The sequence below is a fragment of the Gopherus flavomarginatus genome, chromosome 5 (genome assembly GCF_025201925.1).
Source record: "Gopherus flavomarginatus isolate rGopFla2 chromosome 5, rGopFla2.mat.asm, whole genome shotgun sequence".
In the NCBI taxonomy this organism is placed as follows: Eukaryota; Metazoa; Chordata; order Testudines; family Testudinidae; genus Gopherus; species Gopherus flavomarginatus.
Window position 1 is genome coordinate 139733026 of NC_066621.1, and position 22693 is coordinate 139755718.

Genomic DNA, 22693 nt, shown 5'->3' on the forward strand with positions numbered 1-22693 from the left:
AGAGATTAGAAGTGAACAAAGTGTTACCACCACCACCTGAACGCACACAGCTCTCCTGGTTTATCCTTTCATTGCACAAGCCAAGCCAGTGAATCATTCCAGGGAATGCAGGACAGTTGGCTAAATATAACAGTTTCAACTGAGATTTAGTTGGACATGCATTTGGACCCCAAAGCAAATACTGTTGGAGGTTCAAATCCACCAGAGTCAAAAACAAAGACAAGTGGGCCAAATTCTTTTCTCCTCTTGTAGACTTGCCTGGGATTGCACAGCCACAGTGGTAATAGGTCAGACTGTTGCCCAGTGCCCACACAAGCCTCAGGCAGAGAAATATAATCGCACAGATCATTTTGAGGCTAAGGGAAGATTCTCTTTTCCCTGTTGCACACAATGACCTTCAAAAGTATCATGACAGCAGCCAGCTGAGTGTTTTCAGACTCAGGTACATAGGTTCATCCACCCCAGGGCATTGTAAATGTTTACTCTCCTTTTCCTGGAATTTCCCCAGGGCCTATTCCCCTTTTGTTAGCAATGCAAGAGTGAAAGTGAAAACAGCTCTCCGAGCCCAAACAGGTGAAGCAAACTGCTGCAGGGACTTTTGCCTGGGGACATCGCTTTTCTTCCTCGTACAGGCTGTTTTCAATAACACCCTCTGGAAATCCAGAAGAAGATGAAAAGGAGAACCTCACTGGAGGGAGAGAGATCAGCTGCCAGGCTCTGAGGAGAGCAAGGAACTGCTGCTGCCAGCTAAACCAGGTGAGTTTCTCTGGGAGCCATTGCCAACCCCCCTGTGCCCTGCAGGGATCCTAACAGCAGCAAGAGGCCTCCAGGTTCATTCCCAGCTACCTGCAGAGCACAGGAAGGAACCATTAGCCATGCTCTCCAGAGAGCCTGCCCAGACAGGTATTGCTCCTCTGGTTTTTCCTGTGGTGGCCCACCACTGTAGAGGGGGTGAAAAGGCCAGTGGTGGGCAGCAGGGGGTTGAAGAGGAGAGTGGCGAGGGAGCCTGCTGCGGGTGGGAGTGAGGAGGCAAGAAGCAGCGAGCCAGCAGCAGGTGGGGGTTCTCGGGGCGGGCATAAGGGTTTCTGGCAGGGGAGTGAGGAAGTGAGTGGCAGGTGAGAGGAGGTGAGCGGTGGGGGGGTAGGGACTGAGGAGGGATGCAGGAAGCCAAAATACAACTGTACATGATTTTTATTGAGTCTGCAAAAGGCACCCTATCAATTGCCAATAATTTCAATGTGTGTAGGTGCATATTTATTTGTTTTTCCTAAAGTTAATTACGTATTTTAAGAAAATTTGTCAGTGGCCACCAGCAAGAATTGGTGGTCGCACTCTGAGGCGACCAAAATTTTTGTTATGAGAACCCCTGACCTAGCTACATGAAACATTTTGTGCTCCCTCCTCAGTCTGTATCCACCTTCAGTTTCCTATTTTATACTTAAATTTTAATCTCTTTAGGGTAGGGCCTGTGGTTTATTCTGTGTTCTTATAGTGTTTAGCATAGTGAGGTCCATGACTGGAGCACGTAGGTGCGACTACAATATAAATAATAATATTCAGCTAAGCTGGTGCACAACTTGATGGTTCCAAATCACCTGAAAGCTTTTGTTATTTTTTTAGCATTCCTTTTCAAAACAAAAAAAGGTCATCTCACCTCTCCTATTTTTTTTTTAATTGTAACTTTAATGTTGTGATCTGGATTTACCTGCAAATTGTTTCCTACCATCTTGGTAAAACGCTGCTATTTTATTCTGATGCCTCACTGCAGAGTGTTACTACGTTTTCACCCTCTTGCACAATATTATTTGATAGATGGTAAATATTGCATTCTTTGGTGCAGGGACTGTGCCTTCTGATATGTTTGTAAAGCCTCTAGCACAGTGGGGACCTGATCCTTATCAGGGCTGCTGAGGGCTACTGCAGTATAAACACTTCATAACAATAACCGTCCCCAGCCTTTGCACAGAATTCTAATGTTCTCAAAAGCCATCTGAACGTAACCTATGTTAATGGGAGAACCCCGAGTCACAGGATAGCATGTGGAGGTGTGTAGGGGGGATAGGGTTACCGTATTGGAAAAGAGGATACTCCACGGGGAGTGTCGGGATGACAGTGCTGTGCAAAGGAGGAAGGGGAAGCAAGGACTCTCCTTACACACCTATGCCAGCTACCAGTCCCTTGGGGCTGCAGGCTCACTATCTCAGGAACAAGCAGGCAGGGAATGAGAGGAGCACTATTTCCACTCCTTCACTCCATGGCCAGCCCAGCTCAGCAGACATAAAGGTGCTGTAATTTGCTGGTAGCTTAGAAGCACTTAGGGCCAAGGAGCCACCTTAGTAGACACCCTGAGAGCGAAGGGCTACGAGGTGCAGATGGGCTCCCTGATTGTCAGAGCCCTGGGCGCCTGGGACCCCTGCAACGAGCGTGTGCTGCAGACCTGCGGGATCAGTCGACGCTACGCACAGCTCATGTGGCGCCTCATGGTCTCAGACACCATCCAATGGTTCAGGGTCATCTACATCGAACACGTCACCGGCCACCAACAGTACCAGGAGGCGTGAGCTGGAGTGACATTGCTCTTTGACTACGAGAAAGGGACCAAGAGACTTTATCTGTTGGACCATATGAACTGGAACCATAAACTCCCTGAATGTTAAATCTCACCAAATGAGGGTCAACCCATCCTCACTGTATCCACTCATTATACTCCACACCTGAACATAGCCATTATATGAATTTCATACCCTCATATCTCAATATCTGTACTTTGACCCGTCAACCTTTTAGGCCCAATTATGTCTTCCTTATGCCACCGGATTTTAAACTGCACTTCGTACCCCTTGATAATCTGTACGTTATTCCCTGATAAGCAGAAAATTCTATGCTTAAACTCTGTACCATTCACTTTTTTTTAAGCATCATCTTAATAAAAAATTTTATATCAGGCCCTGCCTCCATCTCCAGCAGCAGCAGCATCTGTGGGAAGGAGAAACCTTTATTTGGAACCCTCCCTTCCCAACCAGCCAGAAACCTGAAGCCTCAGGGATTCACATCACAGCCCCAGCCGGACTCACAGAGGCAGTGGCGGCACCATCTGCATGGAGGAAGCAATTAGGGATCCTCCCAGTCCCAGGGTGGGTAATGGGGCATTCAGAGCACTAAACAGGCTTTGATAATCATCCAGATACAGAAGTCAAACCTCCCTTCAGAAAGCAGGGGAGGCACTGTGCCTCTAGGGAGCGACAGAGGGGCACAGTGTCATGCTCTTGCACCAAGGCTTCCTCACCGCAGGACTAAAAAAAATAATTATCACAGATTAGCCCTTTACCATAAGGAGAAATGAAATGAAATGGCACTGAAAAAAATGTCAGCAGCTGGCTCGTTGCCTGCACTCGGGCTTGTAACATATTAGAAATTGTGGGCAACTGTTTTTAAATGCTCCTAGTGCAGATAAGGCCTGTGAGACCAAAAAATAATAATTAAAAAAATCAGATTATTCTCCAAGCTGTTCCCAGGCTGGCCTTGGTTTGTTTGACTTGAAGTGCTTTCAGACAGTGTTTGCTATATAAAAGTTCATTGCACTTTGCAGCCTCTGCAGAACTGTAACCATGAGGATTCAGAGCACAGAAAACATTATGCTTTGATTTCTTATTTAAGGAACTAGAGGTGAAAACTGAGGCTTTTCAGTGTGCTTTAGTCACTACTACGTGATGTTTGTGACCGACCATCCACATCGCGAGCCAGATTCCAATGCTGAATGTCTGCAGATCTCCGTGCATAAACAAGACAACCACCACCAAGCCCAAAGCTAACATGTCTGGGTTATAGGCTGTGAATGCACAGATCTGGCTAATGCATAGATCTGCCCTAAATTGCTTTAAACTCAGGGTACGTCTACACTACGAGATTATTCCGATTTTACATAAACCGGTTTTGTAAAACAGATTGTATGAAGTCGAGAGCACGCGGCCACACTAAGCACATTAATTCGATGGTGTGCATCCATGGTCCAAGGCTAGCGTCAATTTCTGGAGCGTTGCACTGTGGGTAGCTATCCCGTAGCTATCCCATAGTTCCCGCAGTCTCCCCCGCCCCTTGGAATTCTGGGTTAACAGCCCAGTGCCTGATGGGGCAAAAATCATTGTCGCGGGTAGTTCTGGGTACAGCCTCACCCCTCCCTCCGTGAAAGCAGCAGACAACCATTTCGCGCCTTTTTTTCCTGGGTGAACTGTGCAAACGCCATAGCACAGCAAGCATGGACCCTGCTCAGATCAAGACTGCAACCGTGGACGTTGTAAACACCTCGCACATTCTTGTACAGTCTATGCTGAACCGGAACCTGCAAAGCCAGGCGAGGAGGAGGCGGCGGCTATGGCAGCGCGGCGACGAGAGTGATGAGGACATGGACACAGAATTATCTCAAACCGCGGGCCCCTGCTCTTTGGAGATCCTGCTGGTAATGGGGCAGGTTCTAGCAACTGAACGCTGATTTTGGGCCTGGGAAACAAGCACAGACTGGTGGGACCGCATAGTTTTGCAGGTGTGGGACGATTCGCAGTGGCTGCGAAACTTTCGCATGCGTAAGGGTACTTTCATGGAACTTTGTGACTTGCTTTCTCCTGCCCTGAAACGCCATAATACCAAGATGAGAGCAGCCCTCACAGTGGAGAAGCGAGTGGCAATAGCCCTCTGGAAGCTTGCAATGCCAGACAGCTACCGGTCAGTCGGGAATCAGTTTGGAGTGGGCAAATCTACTGTGGGGGCTGCTGTGATGCAAGTAGCCAAAGCAATCATTAAGCTGCTGCTGCGAAAGGTTGTGACTCTGGGAAACGTGAATGGGATTCCCTAATGGTAGGAGGGCGATAGATGGAACCCATATCCCTATCTTGGCACCAGAGCACCCAGTACATAAACCGCAAGGGGTATTTTTCAATGGTGCTGCAAGCACTGGTGGATCACAAGGGACGTTTCACTAACATCCACGTGGGATGGCCAGGAAGGGTTCATGATGCTCGCTTCTTCAGAAGCACTGCTCTGTTTAAACTCCTGCTGCAAGGGAATTACTTCCCAGACCAGAAAATAACAGTTGGGGATGTTGAAATGCCTATAGTTATCCTGGGGGACCCAGCCTACCCCTTGATGCCATGGCTCATGAAGCCAGACACAGGCAGCCTGGACAGTAGTCAGGAGCTGTTCAACTACAGGCTGAGCAAGTGCAGGATGGTGGTAGAATGTGCATTTGGCCGTTTAAAGGCGCACTGGCCACATTACTGACTCGCTCAGACCTCAGCCAAACCAATGTCCCCTTTGTTATTGCTGCTTGCTGTGTGCTCCACAATCTCTGTGAGAGTAAGGGGGAGACCTTTATGGCGGGGTGGGAGGCTGAGGCAAATCGCCTGGTCACTGATTACGCGCAGCCAGACACCAGGGCGATTAGAAGAGCACACCACGAAGCAGAGCGCATCAGAGAAGCTTTGAAAACGAGTTTCATCACGGGCCAGGGTACGGTGTGACTGCTGTGTTTGTTTCCTCTTCATGAACCCCCCTTCCTTTATTGACTCCTTCTCTGTAAGCAACTCACCCTCCCCATTCGATTACAGCTTGCTTAAGGAAATAAAGTCACTATCGTTTAAAAATCATGTATTCATTATTAAAAAGTAATTATAAAAAGAGGCAGAGAACTGACAAGGTATCCCGGGTGTGGTTTGGGAGGAGGATAGGAGGGAAGGAAAAGGCCTTTATACACATTTCAATGTAATAACAGCCTTTGGGTGGGACTGTCCACAGGGGTGGAGTGGGCGGGTGCACGAAGCCTTCCCCCATGCGTTCTTACACGCGGTCACAATGGTGCACTGTGGGATACCACCCAGAGGCCAATACCGTCGATTTGCAGCCACACTAACCCTAATCCAATATGGTAATACCGATTTTAGCGCTACTCCTCTCGTCGGGGAGGAGTAGAGAAACCGATTTAAAGAGCCCTTTATATCGATATAAAGGGCCTCATAGTATGGACTGGTACAGCGTTAAATCGGTTTAATGCTGCTAAAATCAGTTTAAACATGTAGTGTAGACCAGGCCTCAGCTGGAGGGGGAAACTGATGGTACCAGTTTAGGTACTGAGAGTGCATGGCATACCTGAAAGTATACAAGAGGGCTGCTCTGAGGCATTGAACTGGGGCCCTCTAGACTTAAAAGCATGCATGTGCACAACTTGTGCTAAAGAGCCAGCCTCTGAAGGTAGGGTTAGGGGCCCCAAGAACCTCTGAATGCTAAGTGGCAAGGGGGTGCAGAAGGGTTACAGGAATCACCTGATTCTGGTCTGCACATTCTGGTTCACCAAAGAATGTCATGTGACGTCTCAAATGAAAGCTGATGTCACACTGGTCATCAATATCTTTGTGATGTGGGTATGTATAGATACTCTGGAAGGAGTTGTGCATATATGCAGAAAATATGTTTTTAGAGTCTGTATCCAGGTATTAGTCAACAGGAAAAGTGACAAACGGGTTGTCTGTCAGACAGGAGATGCCGATCCATTTACATGTAAACTGAGTATTGTCTCATTTACAGTGGTTCCCCTATCGCCAGTCTGAACTGAATGCAAATGAAGGATTGTAAGAAAGAACCTTAGATATAATCTAACAGGAAGTGAACATGGGTGGCAAGTTTGTAGAAATTTTGGTGGTACCCAGAACCCCCCCCCCCAACTCTGCCCCCACCTGCCTAAGGCTCTGGGTGGGGTTTCAGCAAGGGAGGTCTGGGGTGCAGGTCTTGGGCTGGGGATTAGGGTGCAGGAGGGGTGCAGGGTGCAGGCTTTGGGATGAAGTTTGGGTGCTGGGTGCAGGCTCTAGGCTGGGGCAGGGGGTGGGTGTGCAGGAGGGGGTGAGAGGTGCATGCTTTGGGATGGAGTTTAGGTGCAAGCTCTGGGCTGGGGGTGGGGTGTAGGAAGAGGTGAGGGGTGCAGACTCTGGGAGGGAGTTTGGGGATAGGAGACAGTGCAGGTGTGAAGGTTGTGGGGCTGAGGAGGAGGGTTTCATGATGTGGGGGGGCTCAGGGCTAGGGAAGAGGGTTGGGTTGTGGGGTGAGGGCTGTGGGGCTGAGGATGAGGAGTTCATGCTGCGGAGGGAGGCTTAGAGCTGGGGCAGAGGATCAGGGTGCAGGGGAATGAGGATTGGGGCTGAGGATGAGGGGTTCATGCTGTGGGGGGGTTCAGAGCTGGGGCAGAGGATCAGGGTGTGAAGGGATGAGGGCTGTGGCTGGGGATGAGGGGTTCATGCTGCAGGGGGCTCAGGGCTGGGGATGAGGATTAGGGTGCAGGGGGATGAGGGCTGTGGCTGGGGATGAGGGGTTTGGAGTGTTGGAAGGGCTCAGGGCTAGGGCAGAGGGGCAGGGTAAGGGCAACCTGCCCTGCCATCAGTAGACGGCAGGCACTAGCACCCTGGGGCAGCAGACAGCAATTCTGCCAGGAGCCGTTCCACTCTGGCAGCCGGAGCAGGCAGGGATGTGGCGGGGGTGACCCGCAGGGGCCGGGGCCCGATCCAGGCAGGGCCAGGGGAGAGACCCAGCTACAAATATTGCTGGAGCAGGGCACCCAGCCCTGAATGTTCCTGGTGCTCGAGCACCGCAAATGTATATAACCTGCCGCCTATGGAAGTGAAGCACAGGGGGGAAGAAGAAAGCCTTATCTGGAGGTGCATAGCTTGAGTATATTGGGGATTGGAGGGAACAAAGGCCCCCTTCAGTGGGGTAGTAAAAGAGATTGAAGTGCTTTTGCAATGTGAAACAGGGTCTCAGACAGGCTTGGTTGAAAACTCTGGAGAGAACTTTGGGTGAGATACGCTTCTTCAGACAGGAGGGTAACTCGGCTGTTAAGGTTAGTATCTAGAAAGCCTGTTCTGATTTTGTTTTTGTATCCCCATTCATTTTCATAGTCTTACTCACTCTCACTTGAATCTCTAATCTCTGATGATAGACTTATTCTTGTTTTCACTATAAATATATTTGTGTGCTGTGCTATGGCGTTAAACAAAATGCTGGTCCAGAGTTGTGTCTTACAAGCTCATGTGTCCTGTTCCTTTGGGAGCAGCAGGCCTCACTCTAAATTCTGTGAGAGTTTAGTGGACAAGGGACTATTCATGCCAGGAATGCTTAGAGTATTTGGAGGTTGGTGTGTACCTATCGCTACTTGTATAAAGAGGGGGCGGTCTGTGGAGGCCTGGAAGGCCAGGCTCATGCTGCCAGGGGCTCTTGTTTTCAGGGACCTGATCCACAACAGGCATACACAAGACTGCTTCATGCACAGGACAGGTGGTGGTGAGGTGCCTCACAACCCTGGTTATGCTAGGGTGCAAGAAAGGTTATTATTACAGACTTGCCTCCTCTGTCAATTCAACAGAGTGGGGCATACAAAGGGTACCTAAGGGTGACTCATGACACACAGCAATATCCCAGCATTACATAGATCCCCCGTAAGTCTTGCTGCTTAATTCTGCTCGTCTGTTTCTTTTCTTTGACTAGTTACTCCTCCACCTTCCAAAAACCAGTTACTGCCAAGGTGAGATACCTGAGCCTAATGAAAAAATGGCATCTCCAGCGGAACCAGCCTCCCCAGTAAAAAGCACTGAGGATGAAGGAACTGATTGTGTTTCTGAACTGAATAGCTCACCCTTGAACAATCTGGAGGCAAAGAGCCCCGAAAGTGCTCTCAAAAGAGTGTTAAGCTTCAGGAGAAGTAAACGAAGTCCAGCCAAAGACAAAGATGAAAAGAAGAAGATACCTGAGCCAAGTGAAAAAGCAGCATCTCCAGCAGAACCAGCCTCCCCAGTAAAAAGCACTGAGGATGAAGGAACTGATTCTGTTTCTGAACTGAATAGCTCACCCTTGAACAATCTGGAGGCAAAGAGCCCCGAAAGTGCTCTCAAAAGAGTGTTAAGCTTCAGGAGAAGTAAACGAAGTCCAGCCAAAGACAAAGCAAGTGAAGACTCTGGCAGCCTGAGAAGAAACAAAGGTTTTTTACCGAAAGCCTTCCAAAAAAAAGAAGAGGACAGCAGTGCTAAAAACATGACTGACACCAGTGTGAACAAGAGTGGGGAGAATACACGGGCAGAGTCCATTCAACAACAACCTCTCTCAGGTAAGAGGTGAGACTATAACCCACTGTAAAAACACTTGCTAGGATTCTAGTAACATTCAATCAAAGTAGACTCTGCAGGTCTCCAGCGCAAAAGAGCATTGAATGAAATGGACCTGCCTGGTCCCTTGCAAAGTCTTTTTGGAGTCTTTAAAGGCTGAGCACAGAGAACAGGTCTCCCAGATACCAAGGGAGACCCCATGAATGGGATGTTCTGCAGCCCCCTCAAATGGTATTTTATTAGCATTGAAGGATCCTCAAGAGGGACACTTGTCTTGATACATCCCTTTAATTTGCTATTTCTTACAGTAATGCTGCTGCACTTTTTCTTTTTTTCAGGCCAAGTCATAAGAGTGCGCACTCACATGGGCCATGTCCACTCTAGAAAAATGGGTCTATGTTAACTGACCTTTACCTAACCATCTCTCTTTCCTAGAGTGGACACGTTGCAATGCCTTTTAGCCTGACTAAGCAACACTTCTAACTGCTTAGCCAAGGTAAAAGGCATCACAGTGTTTCCACTTAGGAAAAGGGTTGAGATGAATTAATACACCCTGACCTAACCTGGACCCAGAGGCCATTATTGATGCCATTGTATAGACAGGTTAGGTGGTCTGTGTGGCATCTGTGAGATCTGTATCAGTGAAGGTGCTTAAACTGCTTCACATTGTTACAGAGTGAGCTTTGTAAAATGGATCTGAGCCCCTCTTGTCAGCTTTGCATACCTGCTGGCCTAGATTCACAGATCACGACCAGAAGGCACTATCATGATAATCTAGGCTCACCTCCTGCATAAACTTGTGTCATTGTATTTCACCAGTAATCCCAGCACTGAGTCCAATTACTTGTGTCTGAACTAGAGCATCTTCGCTAGAAAGACACCCAATCTTAATTTAAAGATTACAGGTGATGGAGAATCTCCCACTCTCAGTGGTAAGCTGTTCCAGTGGTTAATTGCCCTCGTTGTTTTTAAAAAGTGGGTTTTATTGCCAGTTTAAATTTGTTGACCTTCAGTTTCCCCACCCATTCAATTGTATTGGGCCTTTGGGTACTAGATTAATGAGCCATTTAGTATAAGAGCTCTCTTTCCTGCCTAGATACTTACAGTGATCAAAATTGCCTCTTCAACTTCCTGTTTGATAAACTGACTAGACTGAACTCCCTTAGCCACATCACCACACGCAGAGCTCCTGTTTAGAGGGCTCAACTTCCCAGTGACCTCTGGGAGCCAGAAGATGCTCTGGAATAGGAGTCTGTCACACAGCAGCAAGGATCTCTGCTGTCACACCACTGCTGCATCCAGAAAGGCAGTTTTGTACACTCTCATTTCTGGTTAGCAAGTGAAATTACACTCATGACTGAGCTGTAGTTCTTGCTGCAACAGTGGGAAATGGAAAATTTAATTGGGATCAGCCCCTTTTGAGACTCTAGCATTCCATGATTATCAGGGCCAGCTCCAGGCACCAACGAAGAAAGTAGGTGCCTGGGGCCGGGGCCAGGGCCAGGGCCAGGTTCTTTGCTGCCCCAAGCAAACAAACAAAAATTCCAAGAGCACAACTGCCAAAGTGAAAAAAAAAGAAAATGAAAACCTCCCGGAACGCCGCCCCTGGAATAGTGCCACCCAAGCACGTGTTTGGTTTGCTGGTGCCTAGAGCCGGTCCTGCCTGGGGTGGCCAATAGAAAGATGCGGCACTCGGTCGGTTAGCGCGGCAGCAATTTGGCTGCAGGTCCTTCACTCACTCTCTTCCACTTTGGCAGCACTTTGGTGGCAGCTCAATTTAGTTTTTCTTTTTCCCCCCACCACTTGGGGCAGCAAAAAAACTAGAGCCAGCCCTGATGATGATCACAGTCCAAGTGGTGAATCAACCAACGAAATTTGCTTCAAATTATTACTAGCAAACTACCTTCACTCCTATGGCGTGGCGAGGCATAACGCTGGCTGTTTGTGGTCCCTTAGAACTGTGTTTTTAAGGCACTTTTATCATCGTTTTTCAAAAACTGCACAGTAGATAACTCAGCTGAGTGGGAGTGTAAAAGGAAGGCACCCACTCCTAAAGTGACTGTGAATGAAAGGTACTTGGATTTCCCTCGTCCCTCCCAGCCTGGGTAACAGCATGCAGTGCTTGGAAACCAGCGTTACAGCAAATCATCAGCACCTAGTAGTTATGTGCATATCTGTAAAATGACTGTGTCGTGCCATCCATGGTGGGGCTCTTTTGGCTTCAGGGAAGTTACAGGGGGAATGAATCAGATCCATTCTTTGAGATCTTTTTAGCAAACTCATGCAAATATTATTATTTCTATTACAATAGCACATACGGGCCTCAACTGAGATCAGGGCTCCATGGTACTGGGCATTGCACAAACATAAATGGGAGTACCCTTGCCCAGAAAAAAGTTACAATGCAGACAAAGGGAGAGAAGGGGAAAACAGAGGCACATGATTTGCCCAAAGTCACAAGCATAGCAGTGGTGGAGCTTGGAGACAGGGATTTAATCCCAGCTCTCAGTCCAGGGCTCTCTCCAGTAGATCTTGCCTCCTCTGATGACTTGATGCAGTGGTCTTATGTTCAATGTGAAATCTGCACAGCCAGACTGATTTACAGTGACCACTACAGGAACAATGCCATATGACTCATATTTGCTTTAAAATACACAGTGCAAACCAGAAATATCACCACAAATAAGATCTCCAGTCTGAAATATATTTAAGCAGAGATGGGCCTCTGCTGCCAAACTCAAGTTTAGAACCAAACAGAAGTTTGGGAGTGTTCGGAGCAAGAGTTTTAGGTTGGTCCCATCTTGGAGTTTGAGATGCTAGAGAGGTACTACACCTCTACATCGATATAACGCTGTCCTCAGGAGCCAAAAAGCCTTACTACAGTATAGGTGAAACTGCATTATATTGAACTTGCTTTGATCCGCTGGACGTGCAGCCCCACTGCCCCAGAGTGCTGCTTTACCGCGTTATATCCGAATTCATGTCGTATTGGGCCGCGTTATATCAGGGTAGAGGTGTACTTTAATTCCCGAGTGTCATCTCCATAGCTCACAAGAGCTACTGGAATGGTAGGAGCTTTGGAAGAAGTTGGTTCTTCATTCTGGGTGTGTCATACACAGATGGTGAAGGGTTAATGTCTCTTTTACCTGTAAAGGGTTAAGAAGCTCAGTGAACCTGGCTGACACCTGACCAGAGGACCAATAGGGGGACAAGATACTTTCAAATCTTGGTGGAGGGAAGTCTGTGTTTGTGCTTTTTGTGTTGTTCATCGTTCGCTCTTGGGGCTAAGAGGGACCAGACGTATACCCAGGTTTTCCCAATCTTTCAGAATCAGTCTCTCATGTTTCATAATTGTAAAGTAATAGCCAGGCAAGGCAGATTTGTCTTCTTAACTTGTAAATGTGTCTTTTTGCTGGAAGGATTTTTACCTCTGTTTGCTGTAACTTTGAATCTAAGGCTGGGAGGAGGGTCACTCTAGTCTATATGAATCTGAGTACTCTGTAAAGCATTTTCCATCCTGATTTTACAGAGATTTCTTTCTTTAAATTAAAAGCTAAGGTAAAAATTCTTTTTAAGAACCTGATTGATTTTTCCTTGTTTAAAATCCAAGGGATTGAGTCTGAACTCACCAGGGATTGTGGGGGGAAAGGAGGGAGGATGGTTAATTCCTCCTTGTTTTAAGATCCAAGGAGTTTGGATTGGTGTGAAGCCTCTCATGGCAACCCAGGGAGGGGAAAGGCTGGGGGTGGGGGGAAAAGGAGGGGGATGGTTAATTTCTCCTTGTTTTAAAACCCAAGGTGTTTGGATTTATGTTCCCCAGGGAAGGTTTTGGGGGAACAGAAAGTGTGCCAGACACTATATTTTGGCTGGTGGCAGCGTTACTAAGCTAGGAATTAAGCTTAGAAGGGTCCATGCAGGTCCCCCACATTTGTACTCTAAAAGTTCAAAGTGGGGGAAAAAACCTTGACAGGGTGCAATTCACATCACTGGTGCAAAGCCCAAGAGAGCAGATTCATGCAGGCGAAGTACTGGGCGATGGATAGATACAGTCAGCCCCCAGCTCAGAGCTGCACTCCAGACCTCCCAACATCTGGATTAGAACAGGGGCACTACCCCTGTGCACCAGTACCATAGAGGGCTAGGACCATTGGATCATATCCCATGGAGGAGGGCCTCAGAGCCTGGGCTCCAGCCCAAACATCTACACTGCAATTTCGTAGCCCCACAGCCCAAGCCTTGTGAGCCTGAGTCAGCTGATCTGGGCCAGCTGTGGGTCTTTCATTGCAGTGTAGACATACCCTGTGAGACATGGCTCTGATATTTCAATGACTTCATCTGAACAGTATTTCTCCTCTGTGTCAAACACGAGTTAGGGAGATTAAAGGTGACTTGTCACATACACGCAGCTGGAATGCCACTCTTCACACAGGATGCAGTAGAGAGCCAGAGCAGCCCCTGACTCAAACACTGCTCTCTCTTGTGGTCTTTACTGTTGTAATAGGCACACTAAATATCTAAAAGTAAACTCATAATCTGCTCTCTCCCCCACCCATATTCTCTCTGCAGTCATGGAAATAAATGAACTTATTCAGAAAAAGCAACTTTTGGAGGCATATGCAAGCATCAGGTGTTTGGAGAAAGAAGTTCTATCTGAAAGAGAGGCCAAGAAATATGAAGACAATCCTATAGAATATGCCCGGAAAGCCAAGGATGTGGATTTGCTTTGTAACTCTGTCACTAACTCAATCAAATCCATTGTGGAGGAAACACTTGATCAGTTCGATATAGATGAAAGTTTGTTGACTTCTGTGGTGACTGTAATCTCCAAGGAAGAAGCAGCTCATGCTGATACACAGAGCCCCGGCTCTTCAGAGTCAGACGGGGTTGGCAGACCCAGAAAATGGCGAGAGGTGTGGAAGGAAGCTGTCAGAGGGAGTGCTGAAAAGAGAGTCAGTAAGGTGCCTATTTCATTGAAGGAGGACAACGTTTCTTGGCTTGCTATCCATTTAGGGTTCCTCAGAAAACACGTTAGTGAAGACTTAATGAAAATCAAGCAGTCGGTACAAAAGTGTTACCCAGATGACTATAAAGTTTGTGGAAGATATTTTGAGTCCTTTCACAGTGCCATTTCTTCACACCTGCAAGAGCTCTTGCAGAGACCCTTGGAATTCAATGAACTTTACGCATTACTTGATTGGGTTGTTAACACGTACTATAGGTAAGCTACTATTCCCCATGCCAAGTCTCTCTCCTCCAAATAATAATTTGGCTTTGAAAATCTGCAAGACACTTAGTTATTCTTGGGTTCCCATGTGAGTAAGACAGATGCAACCACTTGAATTGTAACGGAAAGTACCAGTCTGATCAAAGATAGAGGCAAAGGCTTGTGTGTAAAATGCTTACCACATGCATCCACTGTACATTTAGATTGCCTTGTTTCTCTTAGTCACTGACTTGCAGTGCTCACGATACCCATAATGTTTCACTTGCCAATGTTATATTTCAGCTCTCAGAAAGCTCAGTTCCCCTCCATGGAAACGTTTTGCAAAGTGCAGCTTCTATTAGCAGATCTTTCCAGCCGTAATGCATGGTGCGTGGAGGAGCTCTGGGCTGCACCTGTTTCAGTTGTGATGCAGGTTGGAAAGAATCCACACTGCCACCTGTCCCTTTTGGTAGGGTGACCATACATCCTGGTTTGGCTGGGACAGACCCTTTTTTTTTTTTTTTTTAAGCTCTGTCCTGGCCGTCCCAACCTTTTTGGCAAAAGTGGGCATTTGTCCCATTTGCTCTTGCCAACTTGATCAGTTCTTCAAGTTGCAAGCAGCAACGCCAGCCCCACCGGGGAAGGGGGCTCAGGTGATCAGCTCTGGCCAGCCCCACATGGCGAGAGGGAGGGCTCAGGCTAGCCCCACACAGTGTCCCATTTTCCCTTTAGGAAATATTGTCATCCTACCTGATGGTCACCCCCGAGCATGGCTATGTGGGACACCAATAGATGGCGTTAGGGAATAACATACAGATTATCAAGGGGGGTGAAGTTCGGTTTAAGATCAGGTGTCGTAAGGAATACATAATCTGCAATATCCCCAACTGGAGGTTGATGGATCAAAGTACAGACTGAGATATGAGGATATGATGTTCATATAATGGCTATGTTCAGGTGTGGAGTACAGTGAGTGGATGATGATGATGAAGATGGATTGACCTTCATTTGGTGAGATTTAATGTTCAGGGAGTTTATGGTTCCAGTTCATATGATCCAATGGAGAAAGTATCTTGGTCCCTTTCTCGTAGCTGAAAAACGATGTCACTCTGGCTCATGCCTCCTACTACATCTGCCTGAATCCCCTTGCCAGTTTTTGTGACTTTACAATTGCATTTCTTGTTTTAAGAAATATTTGCCCTCTCATTACTGTTTGTAAAACCCACAAACAGAGGAATCTGATTACACAGACGTGAGATTGAAGCTGATTATACCAAACATCCTGTCAAAATAAACTAAAGCAAACAAACTAAAAAAATCAAAAAGCAAAATACATTTCTCTTTCATATAAAGTCATCTGAGTCTTTACTTGCAACAGCAGTGGGTAAAAAAAATTCAGACAGAAAGGCGCTATCTAGCTTGGGTGTACTTTTAAATGAATGACACATTCATGGAGCATGCTGGAATACACACTACTTGTACAACTAATGACATCTTGTCCATTCCCAACCCACAAACTTGGCAGGATGACAGGGCAACACCAATTCCTCTTTCCTAATAAGCTCCCTCTGCATTAGCCTGCCAGAACCCAGAATTGATACAGTGCCGTTTTCATTCAACTTAGATCTGATCTTGCACTCCATACTCAGACCTAATTACAATTTATGGGAGTTTTGAGAACAAGATAAAGCCCTTTATGAAATGTTGTCATTGCAGCTGACTTCCAGATATAGCTCTAGTGAACAGTTAGTAATTCATGTTCCATATTCAAGAGGTTACAAACATTTTCTCTTCCTTTCTCATCCCATATTTAGAAGACAGAGTTGTAAATTTATCTTGCTTGTGCAGAGTATGGATGGGTTGGTGGATAGCACATTTGAATATTGTACAATATTGAATCATAATGGCACCCAATGATGGATTTTTTGCTATTGAGTAAGCAACACATCTGTTTCTACCCCAAAGTGGTACTCTACCTTTCCACTAATCAGCTGTCATGTATTGCATGGTAACTCATGGGAGAAATGAGTGGTAAAGTAAAGTAGTTTATCAATTCAATGCCCTTTAAAATCAGCCTTTAGTTCAGCATCCACCTACTTCTTCCGTATGCAAGGAAATGTTTCTCATGTCCAAACTTGTTTGTACCCTTGCATGATTTCCAGACACTGTCCTTCGGACTATCACCCAGATGAGCTGAGCTGTGATCTTTCATTGTTTTCTTCACAAGGAAATAGATGCACGGGGTGACCAGCTAACGCCAAAGAAAACAAAAACAATGTTCCTGGAACAAGCTCTAGAAAAATCCAAACAACTCATTGTTAAATGAATCAGTTTCATGGTTTTTGTTTATTTTAAAAAAAAGTAACTTTTCATTTCCAAGCAACACACGGGTTTCATGCTTTCCCAACTGGGCTGAAACCTAGCCTTCAGAACCAGCATGATTTTGTTGCATCTGACAAAGGGGGTCTTCACCCAAGAAAGCTCAAGTGCCAATACATCTTAGTCTATAAAGTGCCACAGGACTCTTTGCTGCTTTTACAATTTTGAAGAATTACAATTTTAAATAGTGAGGAATGGTTTCTTGCTAAAGCCTGAAAGCATGCCACATAGTTTAAGCTTTAAGTAAATTTCATACAACATGATAATTATGTAGCTCATGCAATATAAATATTCCATTTACTTCCTCTCCAAGGCAACCTAATGTGTTCATCTGAATTTTGTAGCAAAACTCTCCTGGGACACCCTGATCTCCAAGCGGAGGTAAAGACTGAGAATCTCCCTCAGTTGTTACCATCAGAAACTTGGGATAAACTGAAAAAGGACTACAAGGATTCTCTAGCGGTAAGACTCTGGGCCCTGTTGTCATCTGGCTTATACAGGAGCAAATAATTCCAGCCTCCTACATAGAATATTCAGCTGTCTCCAAAGGGGAATGCTCACCACCAGGGCTGCCTAGTGGTCGGGGGGAGTACAGCAGGTTGTCTCCTTCCCTGATGTGCCCCCTTGTCAGTTATAACTCTCTCTTGTAGGGCTGTCCCATCTTTTGAGGCTCAGCTCTCCAGCTGGGTCACATGTCTCAGTCCAGCCCTTTCGGGGTATACCAAATAAAAAGTCTGATCATGCGGAAGGCTTCAGGGCTTTCCCCTTAGTTTAGGGACTTGGGGCCTGGGAACATTCAGGGTCTTCCCGAGCTGGATTCTCCACCAAGGTAAATGCTTCTATTGTTGTCCTGTTTTTTGAAGTTGGTAGGGGAGTATGGACCCACCATTGCCACTGGACTCCAGTCCAGGGCCAGGTGGTGGGCAGCTAAGTTCTGCACCTTGAGGTGCTAAGCAGCTGCCTCCATGAATCACTTCCTACATAAATCCCCCTTTTCTCCATGGGATAAATTAATGAATGGCAAATAAAGTTTTTGACCTTCACTATCCATCACCAGTATCTCCTTTGCAGGCTTTGTCTGATCTGCATTGCCAGGTCTTAGGCAGCGAGAGCTCCTATGCAGCACTTCCCCCAGGGCTCAGAGATGCTCCCTTCCACTGTCAACTTCCTCTAAAACTCTCTCCTCCTGCAGGCCTCTCAGGTGCAACAGGGTGGGGTCACCAGGGACCAGAGTTGCTTCTTAACCCCTTGTTCTCCAGCATGGGGCTTGCCTTCCCCCAATCACAGTCTCTCTTACAGGGTTTGATGATGCAATAGGCGGAGCACCCTTGACTTCTATTGATATGGGGCACTCAGCACCAGGCAGAACCTGGCTTTAAGTGAACAGAAAGAGGAAATGGAAGTGCGCTATCTAAATGTGGTACTTGATTCCAATCTATTACACTGATGTGAACACAGAGTAACTCCAGTGAAGTCATACATTATACAGACACATGGACAATTCACAACCATACTTAGCCAAGTTTAAGAGAACCTCCCTAGAAAATATAGACTCAATTAAATGAGATATTTCAAAAATATGATCAGTGGATGTTGCTTATTTACATTTTTTAAAATTCCTCTTGTGTTTAGAACTTACTGCAGTGACAAGATTCATTACAGACTGATCAACTCTACCAGGTCTATGCTACAAAGTTTTGCTGGCATACCTGTGTTGGTCAGGGGTGTGAAAAATCCACACCCTTAACCAATATAGCTATGCCAGCACCTCCCCTTCTTGTGTAGATGCAACTATGCCAGCCAAAGAGGCCTTTTTCTAGTACAATTTGTCATTTGGGTAGATGTAAGTGCACCAGCAAACGATCATGTTATGCCAGTGTAAGCTGTAACTCCACCACTAGGGGGCTCTGCTGGTATAGCTATATTAATGTAGCTGGGAAGCCTTTCAAGAAAGTTGCACCTATTTTGCTCAGTCAGATATCTTGGCTCACTTGGTATGTAGGGCTCCCCAGCGTGTCAGAACGTGAAATGCTTTTGAAACTAACATTTGGGGACCAGCTTCTGATGTCCTTTCACTGTACAGGATCTTAACTGATCAGTGGGCCCAATTGACTTCAGTGGGACTGCTTACGGAACAAGGCATTATTCAGTACAAGTCAGGGCATCAGAATGTGGCTTTTTAGGATTGGAAATGCTGATTTTAATCATTTCTCCTACAGACTGCTTTGTTTTACCTGCAGCAGGAGGACAGATTTAATATTCAGGAAGCAGAATTCGGTCCAGTCCTCCCAGTGTCAAACCAGAGTAACTCAAATGTTAATGCTAGAAGGGACTGTTATGATCATCTAGTCTGACTTCTTGCATAATACAGGCCATAGAATTTCACCAAGTTGATCCCACATCAAGCCTGTAGAATATATATCATACAAAGACATCCGGTCTTGATTCATAGATTAAGTGATGGAGAATCTACCATAGCCCCAAGTAAACTGTTCCAGTGATTAATTACCTTCACTGCAGAAAATCTGTATCTTCTTTCTAATTAGTGGAGTGATTTCAGCTTGAGAGTAACTGAGTGCCAAATACAATCCTTAAACAGTAATGGTTTCCTGATTTCCATTGGGGTTCTATAAAAATTGTAAAGGGTTTGGAACATATGATTTTTTTATTTATTTTTTTTGATTGCACATGTCAGTTTTATACAGGTGACTAATAGCTAAATGCAGCACACCAGCTAGGTGCTTGTGATTTGTAGGATGGTAAGAAAAATGTGCTTTGTAGTGAATATTCCAGGTCTCAATTGCTGCCCCCACATAAAAGCCAGCAGGAGGGAGAGATTGTGCCTCCCTGCTCACACTGTGAGCATGAACAGTAGGCAACAGCACCCATCCTGGGAGGGAGCACTCACCACCATGAGCAATGGTGGCAAGGTCTCACCTCAGGAACATCTGCTGCAGAGCTCTCTTGAACCTTTCCAAGTTCCCTTTGCACAGATGCCTGTGCTTTTCCAGGATGTGCACTACACAGTGTGTATTTCTTAACCTCTGTTTATTTTATTAATGCTGATCTGTAGGTTTCTATCCCTCTCCTCTCACTCCCCTTTAACATTTAGGAGAAAATAAAGCACTATTTGGATAACATTCTGAAGCTGGAGACCAGAGAAAAGTGGGAGGAAAAGCAGCCAGAAACCTCACAAACCAAGTACGACTCATCGCTGTCCTTGGATATTCAAATGGTAATTGATTAGCTTGTATAAAGTACATTATTAAATATTACATTCTGGTACGTAGGTGCTGCCTCCTGTGATAATTTATGTTAGTCACACGCTCACAGAATATATTAGGAGGGGGGGAAATGCCGTTTATTACACCTTTTAGTTCTACCACTCGCCTCTTAGCTGCAAATTAAACCTGCTGTCAATTGTGTCACAGACATAATAGGCAACTGATTTTAAAGTCTTAAAAAAAATTCTAATCAAAGAGATTTAAAATGGTTTGTTAGAAAAGCCTCTTTGCCGAAAGAGCTACTTTGTCCCAGGCCTGCTGCAACCTCAGAAATGGTGCTGCTAGAGTGACAGCCACTCCAATTTAAACAATAAGTAAAAACAAAGGCTCCTACTAGCTTCAGGGGCTGCAGGATAATAAAGCCAGGAGGGTTTTGGATTCGTTTTCATGACTTTCAAAGGGTTGAATCATTTCAATTAAATATTTGGGGGGGGGGGGGGGGGGGGGGGGAGGGGTGGGGGGGGGGGCGGGGGGACCAAAGATTTTTATTCCACGGCCATGACTCACTTTCCATAGAAGAATATTGCACATTTTTGATAACCAGAAAGATGGATTTGAATTGGATTAGCAGATGGGTAGGATGTCATGGATGGCATTTGAGCAAGACTGTAGCTTGTCTAACTTTCCAGGAGCAGCTGAAGTTGTGTGATTAGGAATTAGGAAGCACCATGGTGGTGGGAGGGGAGACGAGAGGAGAGAGAGAGAGAGAGAGAGAGAGAGAGAGAGAATGAATTATAATGGTCAGGTCAGGAAGTGATTCAAGGACAAAGAAGGATTTTGGAGTTAAAAAGGCACCTGAGCTGCTCTCAGTACAGCTTGTGGGAGGTGGAGTCAAGGCAGCTTCAAGCCACTTCTGCAGCTCCCTGATCACTGCTGACTCTTAAGTTAGAGCTACATAGCTGCTCTCCACCAGCTGGGAGAGAGGAAACCTTCCACTGCTCCATATACATCTCCCCAGTGTTCAGACCAGCTACTCTCACTGGGTGCTGGGCAGAGAACTGGGCCTCAAACAGGGCTCAGAAGAGAGAGAGATTTGCATCAAGGCAGTTCAGGGCTGTTGATAATTCATCTCTGGTTGCTTAGACAACACATTGAAACATTAGACAGGAATTACCACACCATAAATTCTTGGTCCATTCTGGATTATTGTTTTAAAAAGAAAGTGCCAAAATAAGTCTGGTAAATATCACGGGGTTCTCCCCCCAGATACGCAGATCACTAACTTTAGTTTTGACCCAAGTTACACAAGTTCACTGGACAAAGGCTTTTTTGCTGTTGTTCTCCCATTCATTAGATTCTCATCTGACTCTTTTCTAGTTCATTGGACAGCATAAGAACGAATCTGGCAAAATCTTGGAAAGTCTGGAAACTGCAACTCTTGAGATCAGCATAAGAGAACTGAGAGAATTCATACCAAGGTCAATGCTGTTTCTGGCAACATATTCCTTCCAAAGTTGGTATCCGGGTGCCAACGCTCAGTTGTAGTATCCATACTATGGGCCAAACACTAGGACCGGGCTCACATGTGCTTGCTTCTAGGAACATTAGGATTCATCTGAATTCTTGTGAGCCTGACAAACTTAACAGAGAATCTGAGAGATTTCCAAAATAATCAACATACACAATAGTAAATAGACAGATGGGAGCATGAGTCTCCCATACAGCACGTCTCCCATACATCTGATGTCAGCTCTGTAAACAGAGATGGCTGAAAAGGGGGTTTCTATCTGTCAGTATTAACTGGATTTCCAGTTCTCTGTGGTATGTCAATAATGGACAACAAAATTAAACATAGTACTGAGCATGCCCAGATAAGGGACACAGGCCTCAATCGTGCATTATTGAAACCAATGAGATCTTTGCCATTAACTTGAATAGGCAAAGGATCAGGCCCAGAATATGCACAACTCATTTCTAACCCGACTTCCGAATCTCACGGAACTTCACTCAGTTCTAGCAGTGGAGATTATTCTACCCCTTAGGTGGAATTATGTACTTTCTACATGGGAGTAGCCACTGGGGTTATAGCTAAATGCCTATATTTTTAATACCTCTAACATTAAAGTCCCAGTGTCATCTCTAGTTCTCTAGATCATCACGTGGATTTGGGACTGCCTGGAAAGATTTGGGTTCCATAGATAAAAAAAGTTATTTCCTTATCTTGGGACAGGGCTAAACCTCCTATGGCCCATGGTTTGTTGTATTTAAGTTTTCAGATCAGCACTCTGAAGTTGAAAAAAAACAGGACCTTTCAGCATGAATCAACTCAAACAGAGACTAAAAATAATTGTGCATTAACCAGTAAAATTTAGCAACTCAGGAATGAGCCAAATGGGTAGTTTGCTATTAAATATTTTACAAAATCAAGCGTGGAAGACTGAAAATTGCTTTTCTAATATGTGAAATCGGAGCATTTTGTGATGCATGATAGGTCTTTAAAATATTTTAAAGACAATAATTACCCCTCGAGTCTCATCTCTAATCTCCCAGTTACCATAGGGACATCCTGGGAAGTTCACACTAGCAGTTTGCCTGAGATTTTTTTAAACAATAATATTTTGGTTTCACTATTAAAAGTGATTGAGCTAAGGATGTTCTTTTCCTTATTTTTTTTTAAAAAAAAACTTCCTTCCTATAAACTGAGTCCCAATGTGAGTCCCACACAAGGGAAGAGAAGCACCTGACTGAATAAC

At 45.6% G+C, this 22693-nt stretch overlaps 1 protein-coding gene across 1 annotated transcript in view; it reads left to right on the forward strand.

Annotated features, from left to right (window-relative positions):
• Positions 1-597: 597 nt before the first annotated feature.
• EXOC3L4 (exocyst complex component 3 like 4) overlaps positions 598-22693 on the forward strand; it is a 41827-nt gene continuing 19731 nt past the window's right edge. Inside the window, exons 1-6 of the mRNA XM_050954135.1 lie at positions 598-756; positions 8521-9136; positions 13701-14352; positions 17061-17178; positions 19829-19951; positions 21318-21418. Of these exons, the coding sequence (XP_050810092.1) occupies positions 8584-9136; positions 13701-14352; positions 17061-17178; positions 19829-19951; positions 21318-21418 (1547 nt within the window). The 5' untranslated portion in view covers positions 598-756; positions 8521-8583. The remainder of the gene's footprint in view (positions 757-8520; positions 9137-13700; positions 14353-17060; positions 17179-19828; positions 19952-21317; positions 21419-22693) is intronic.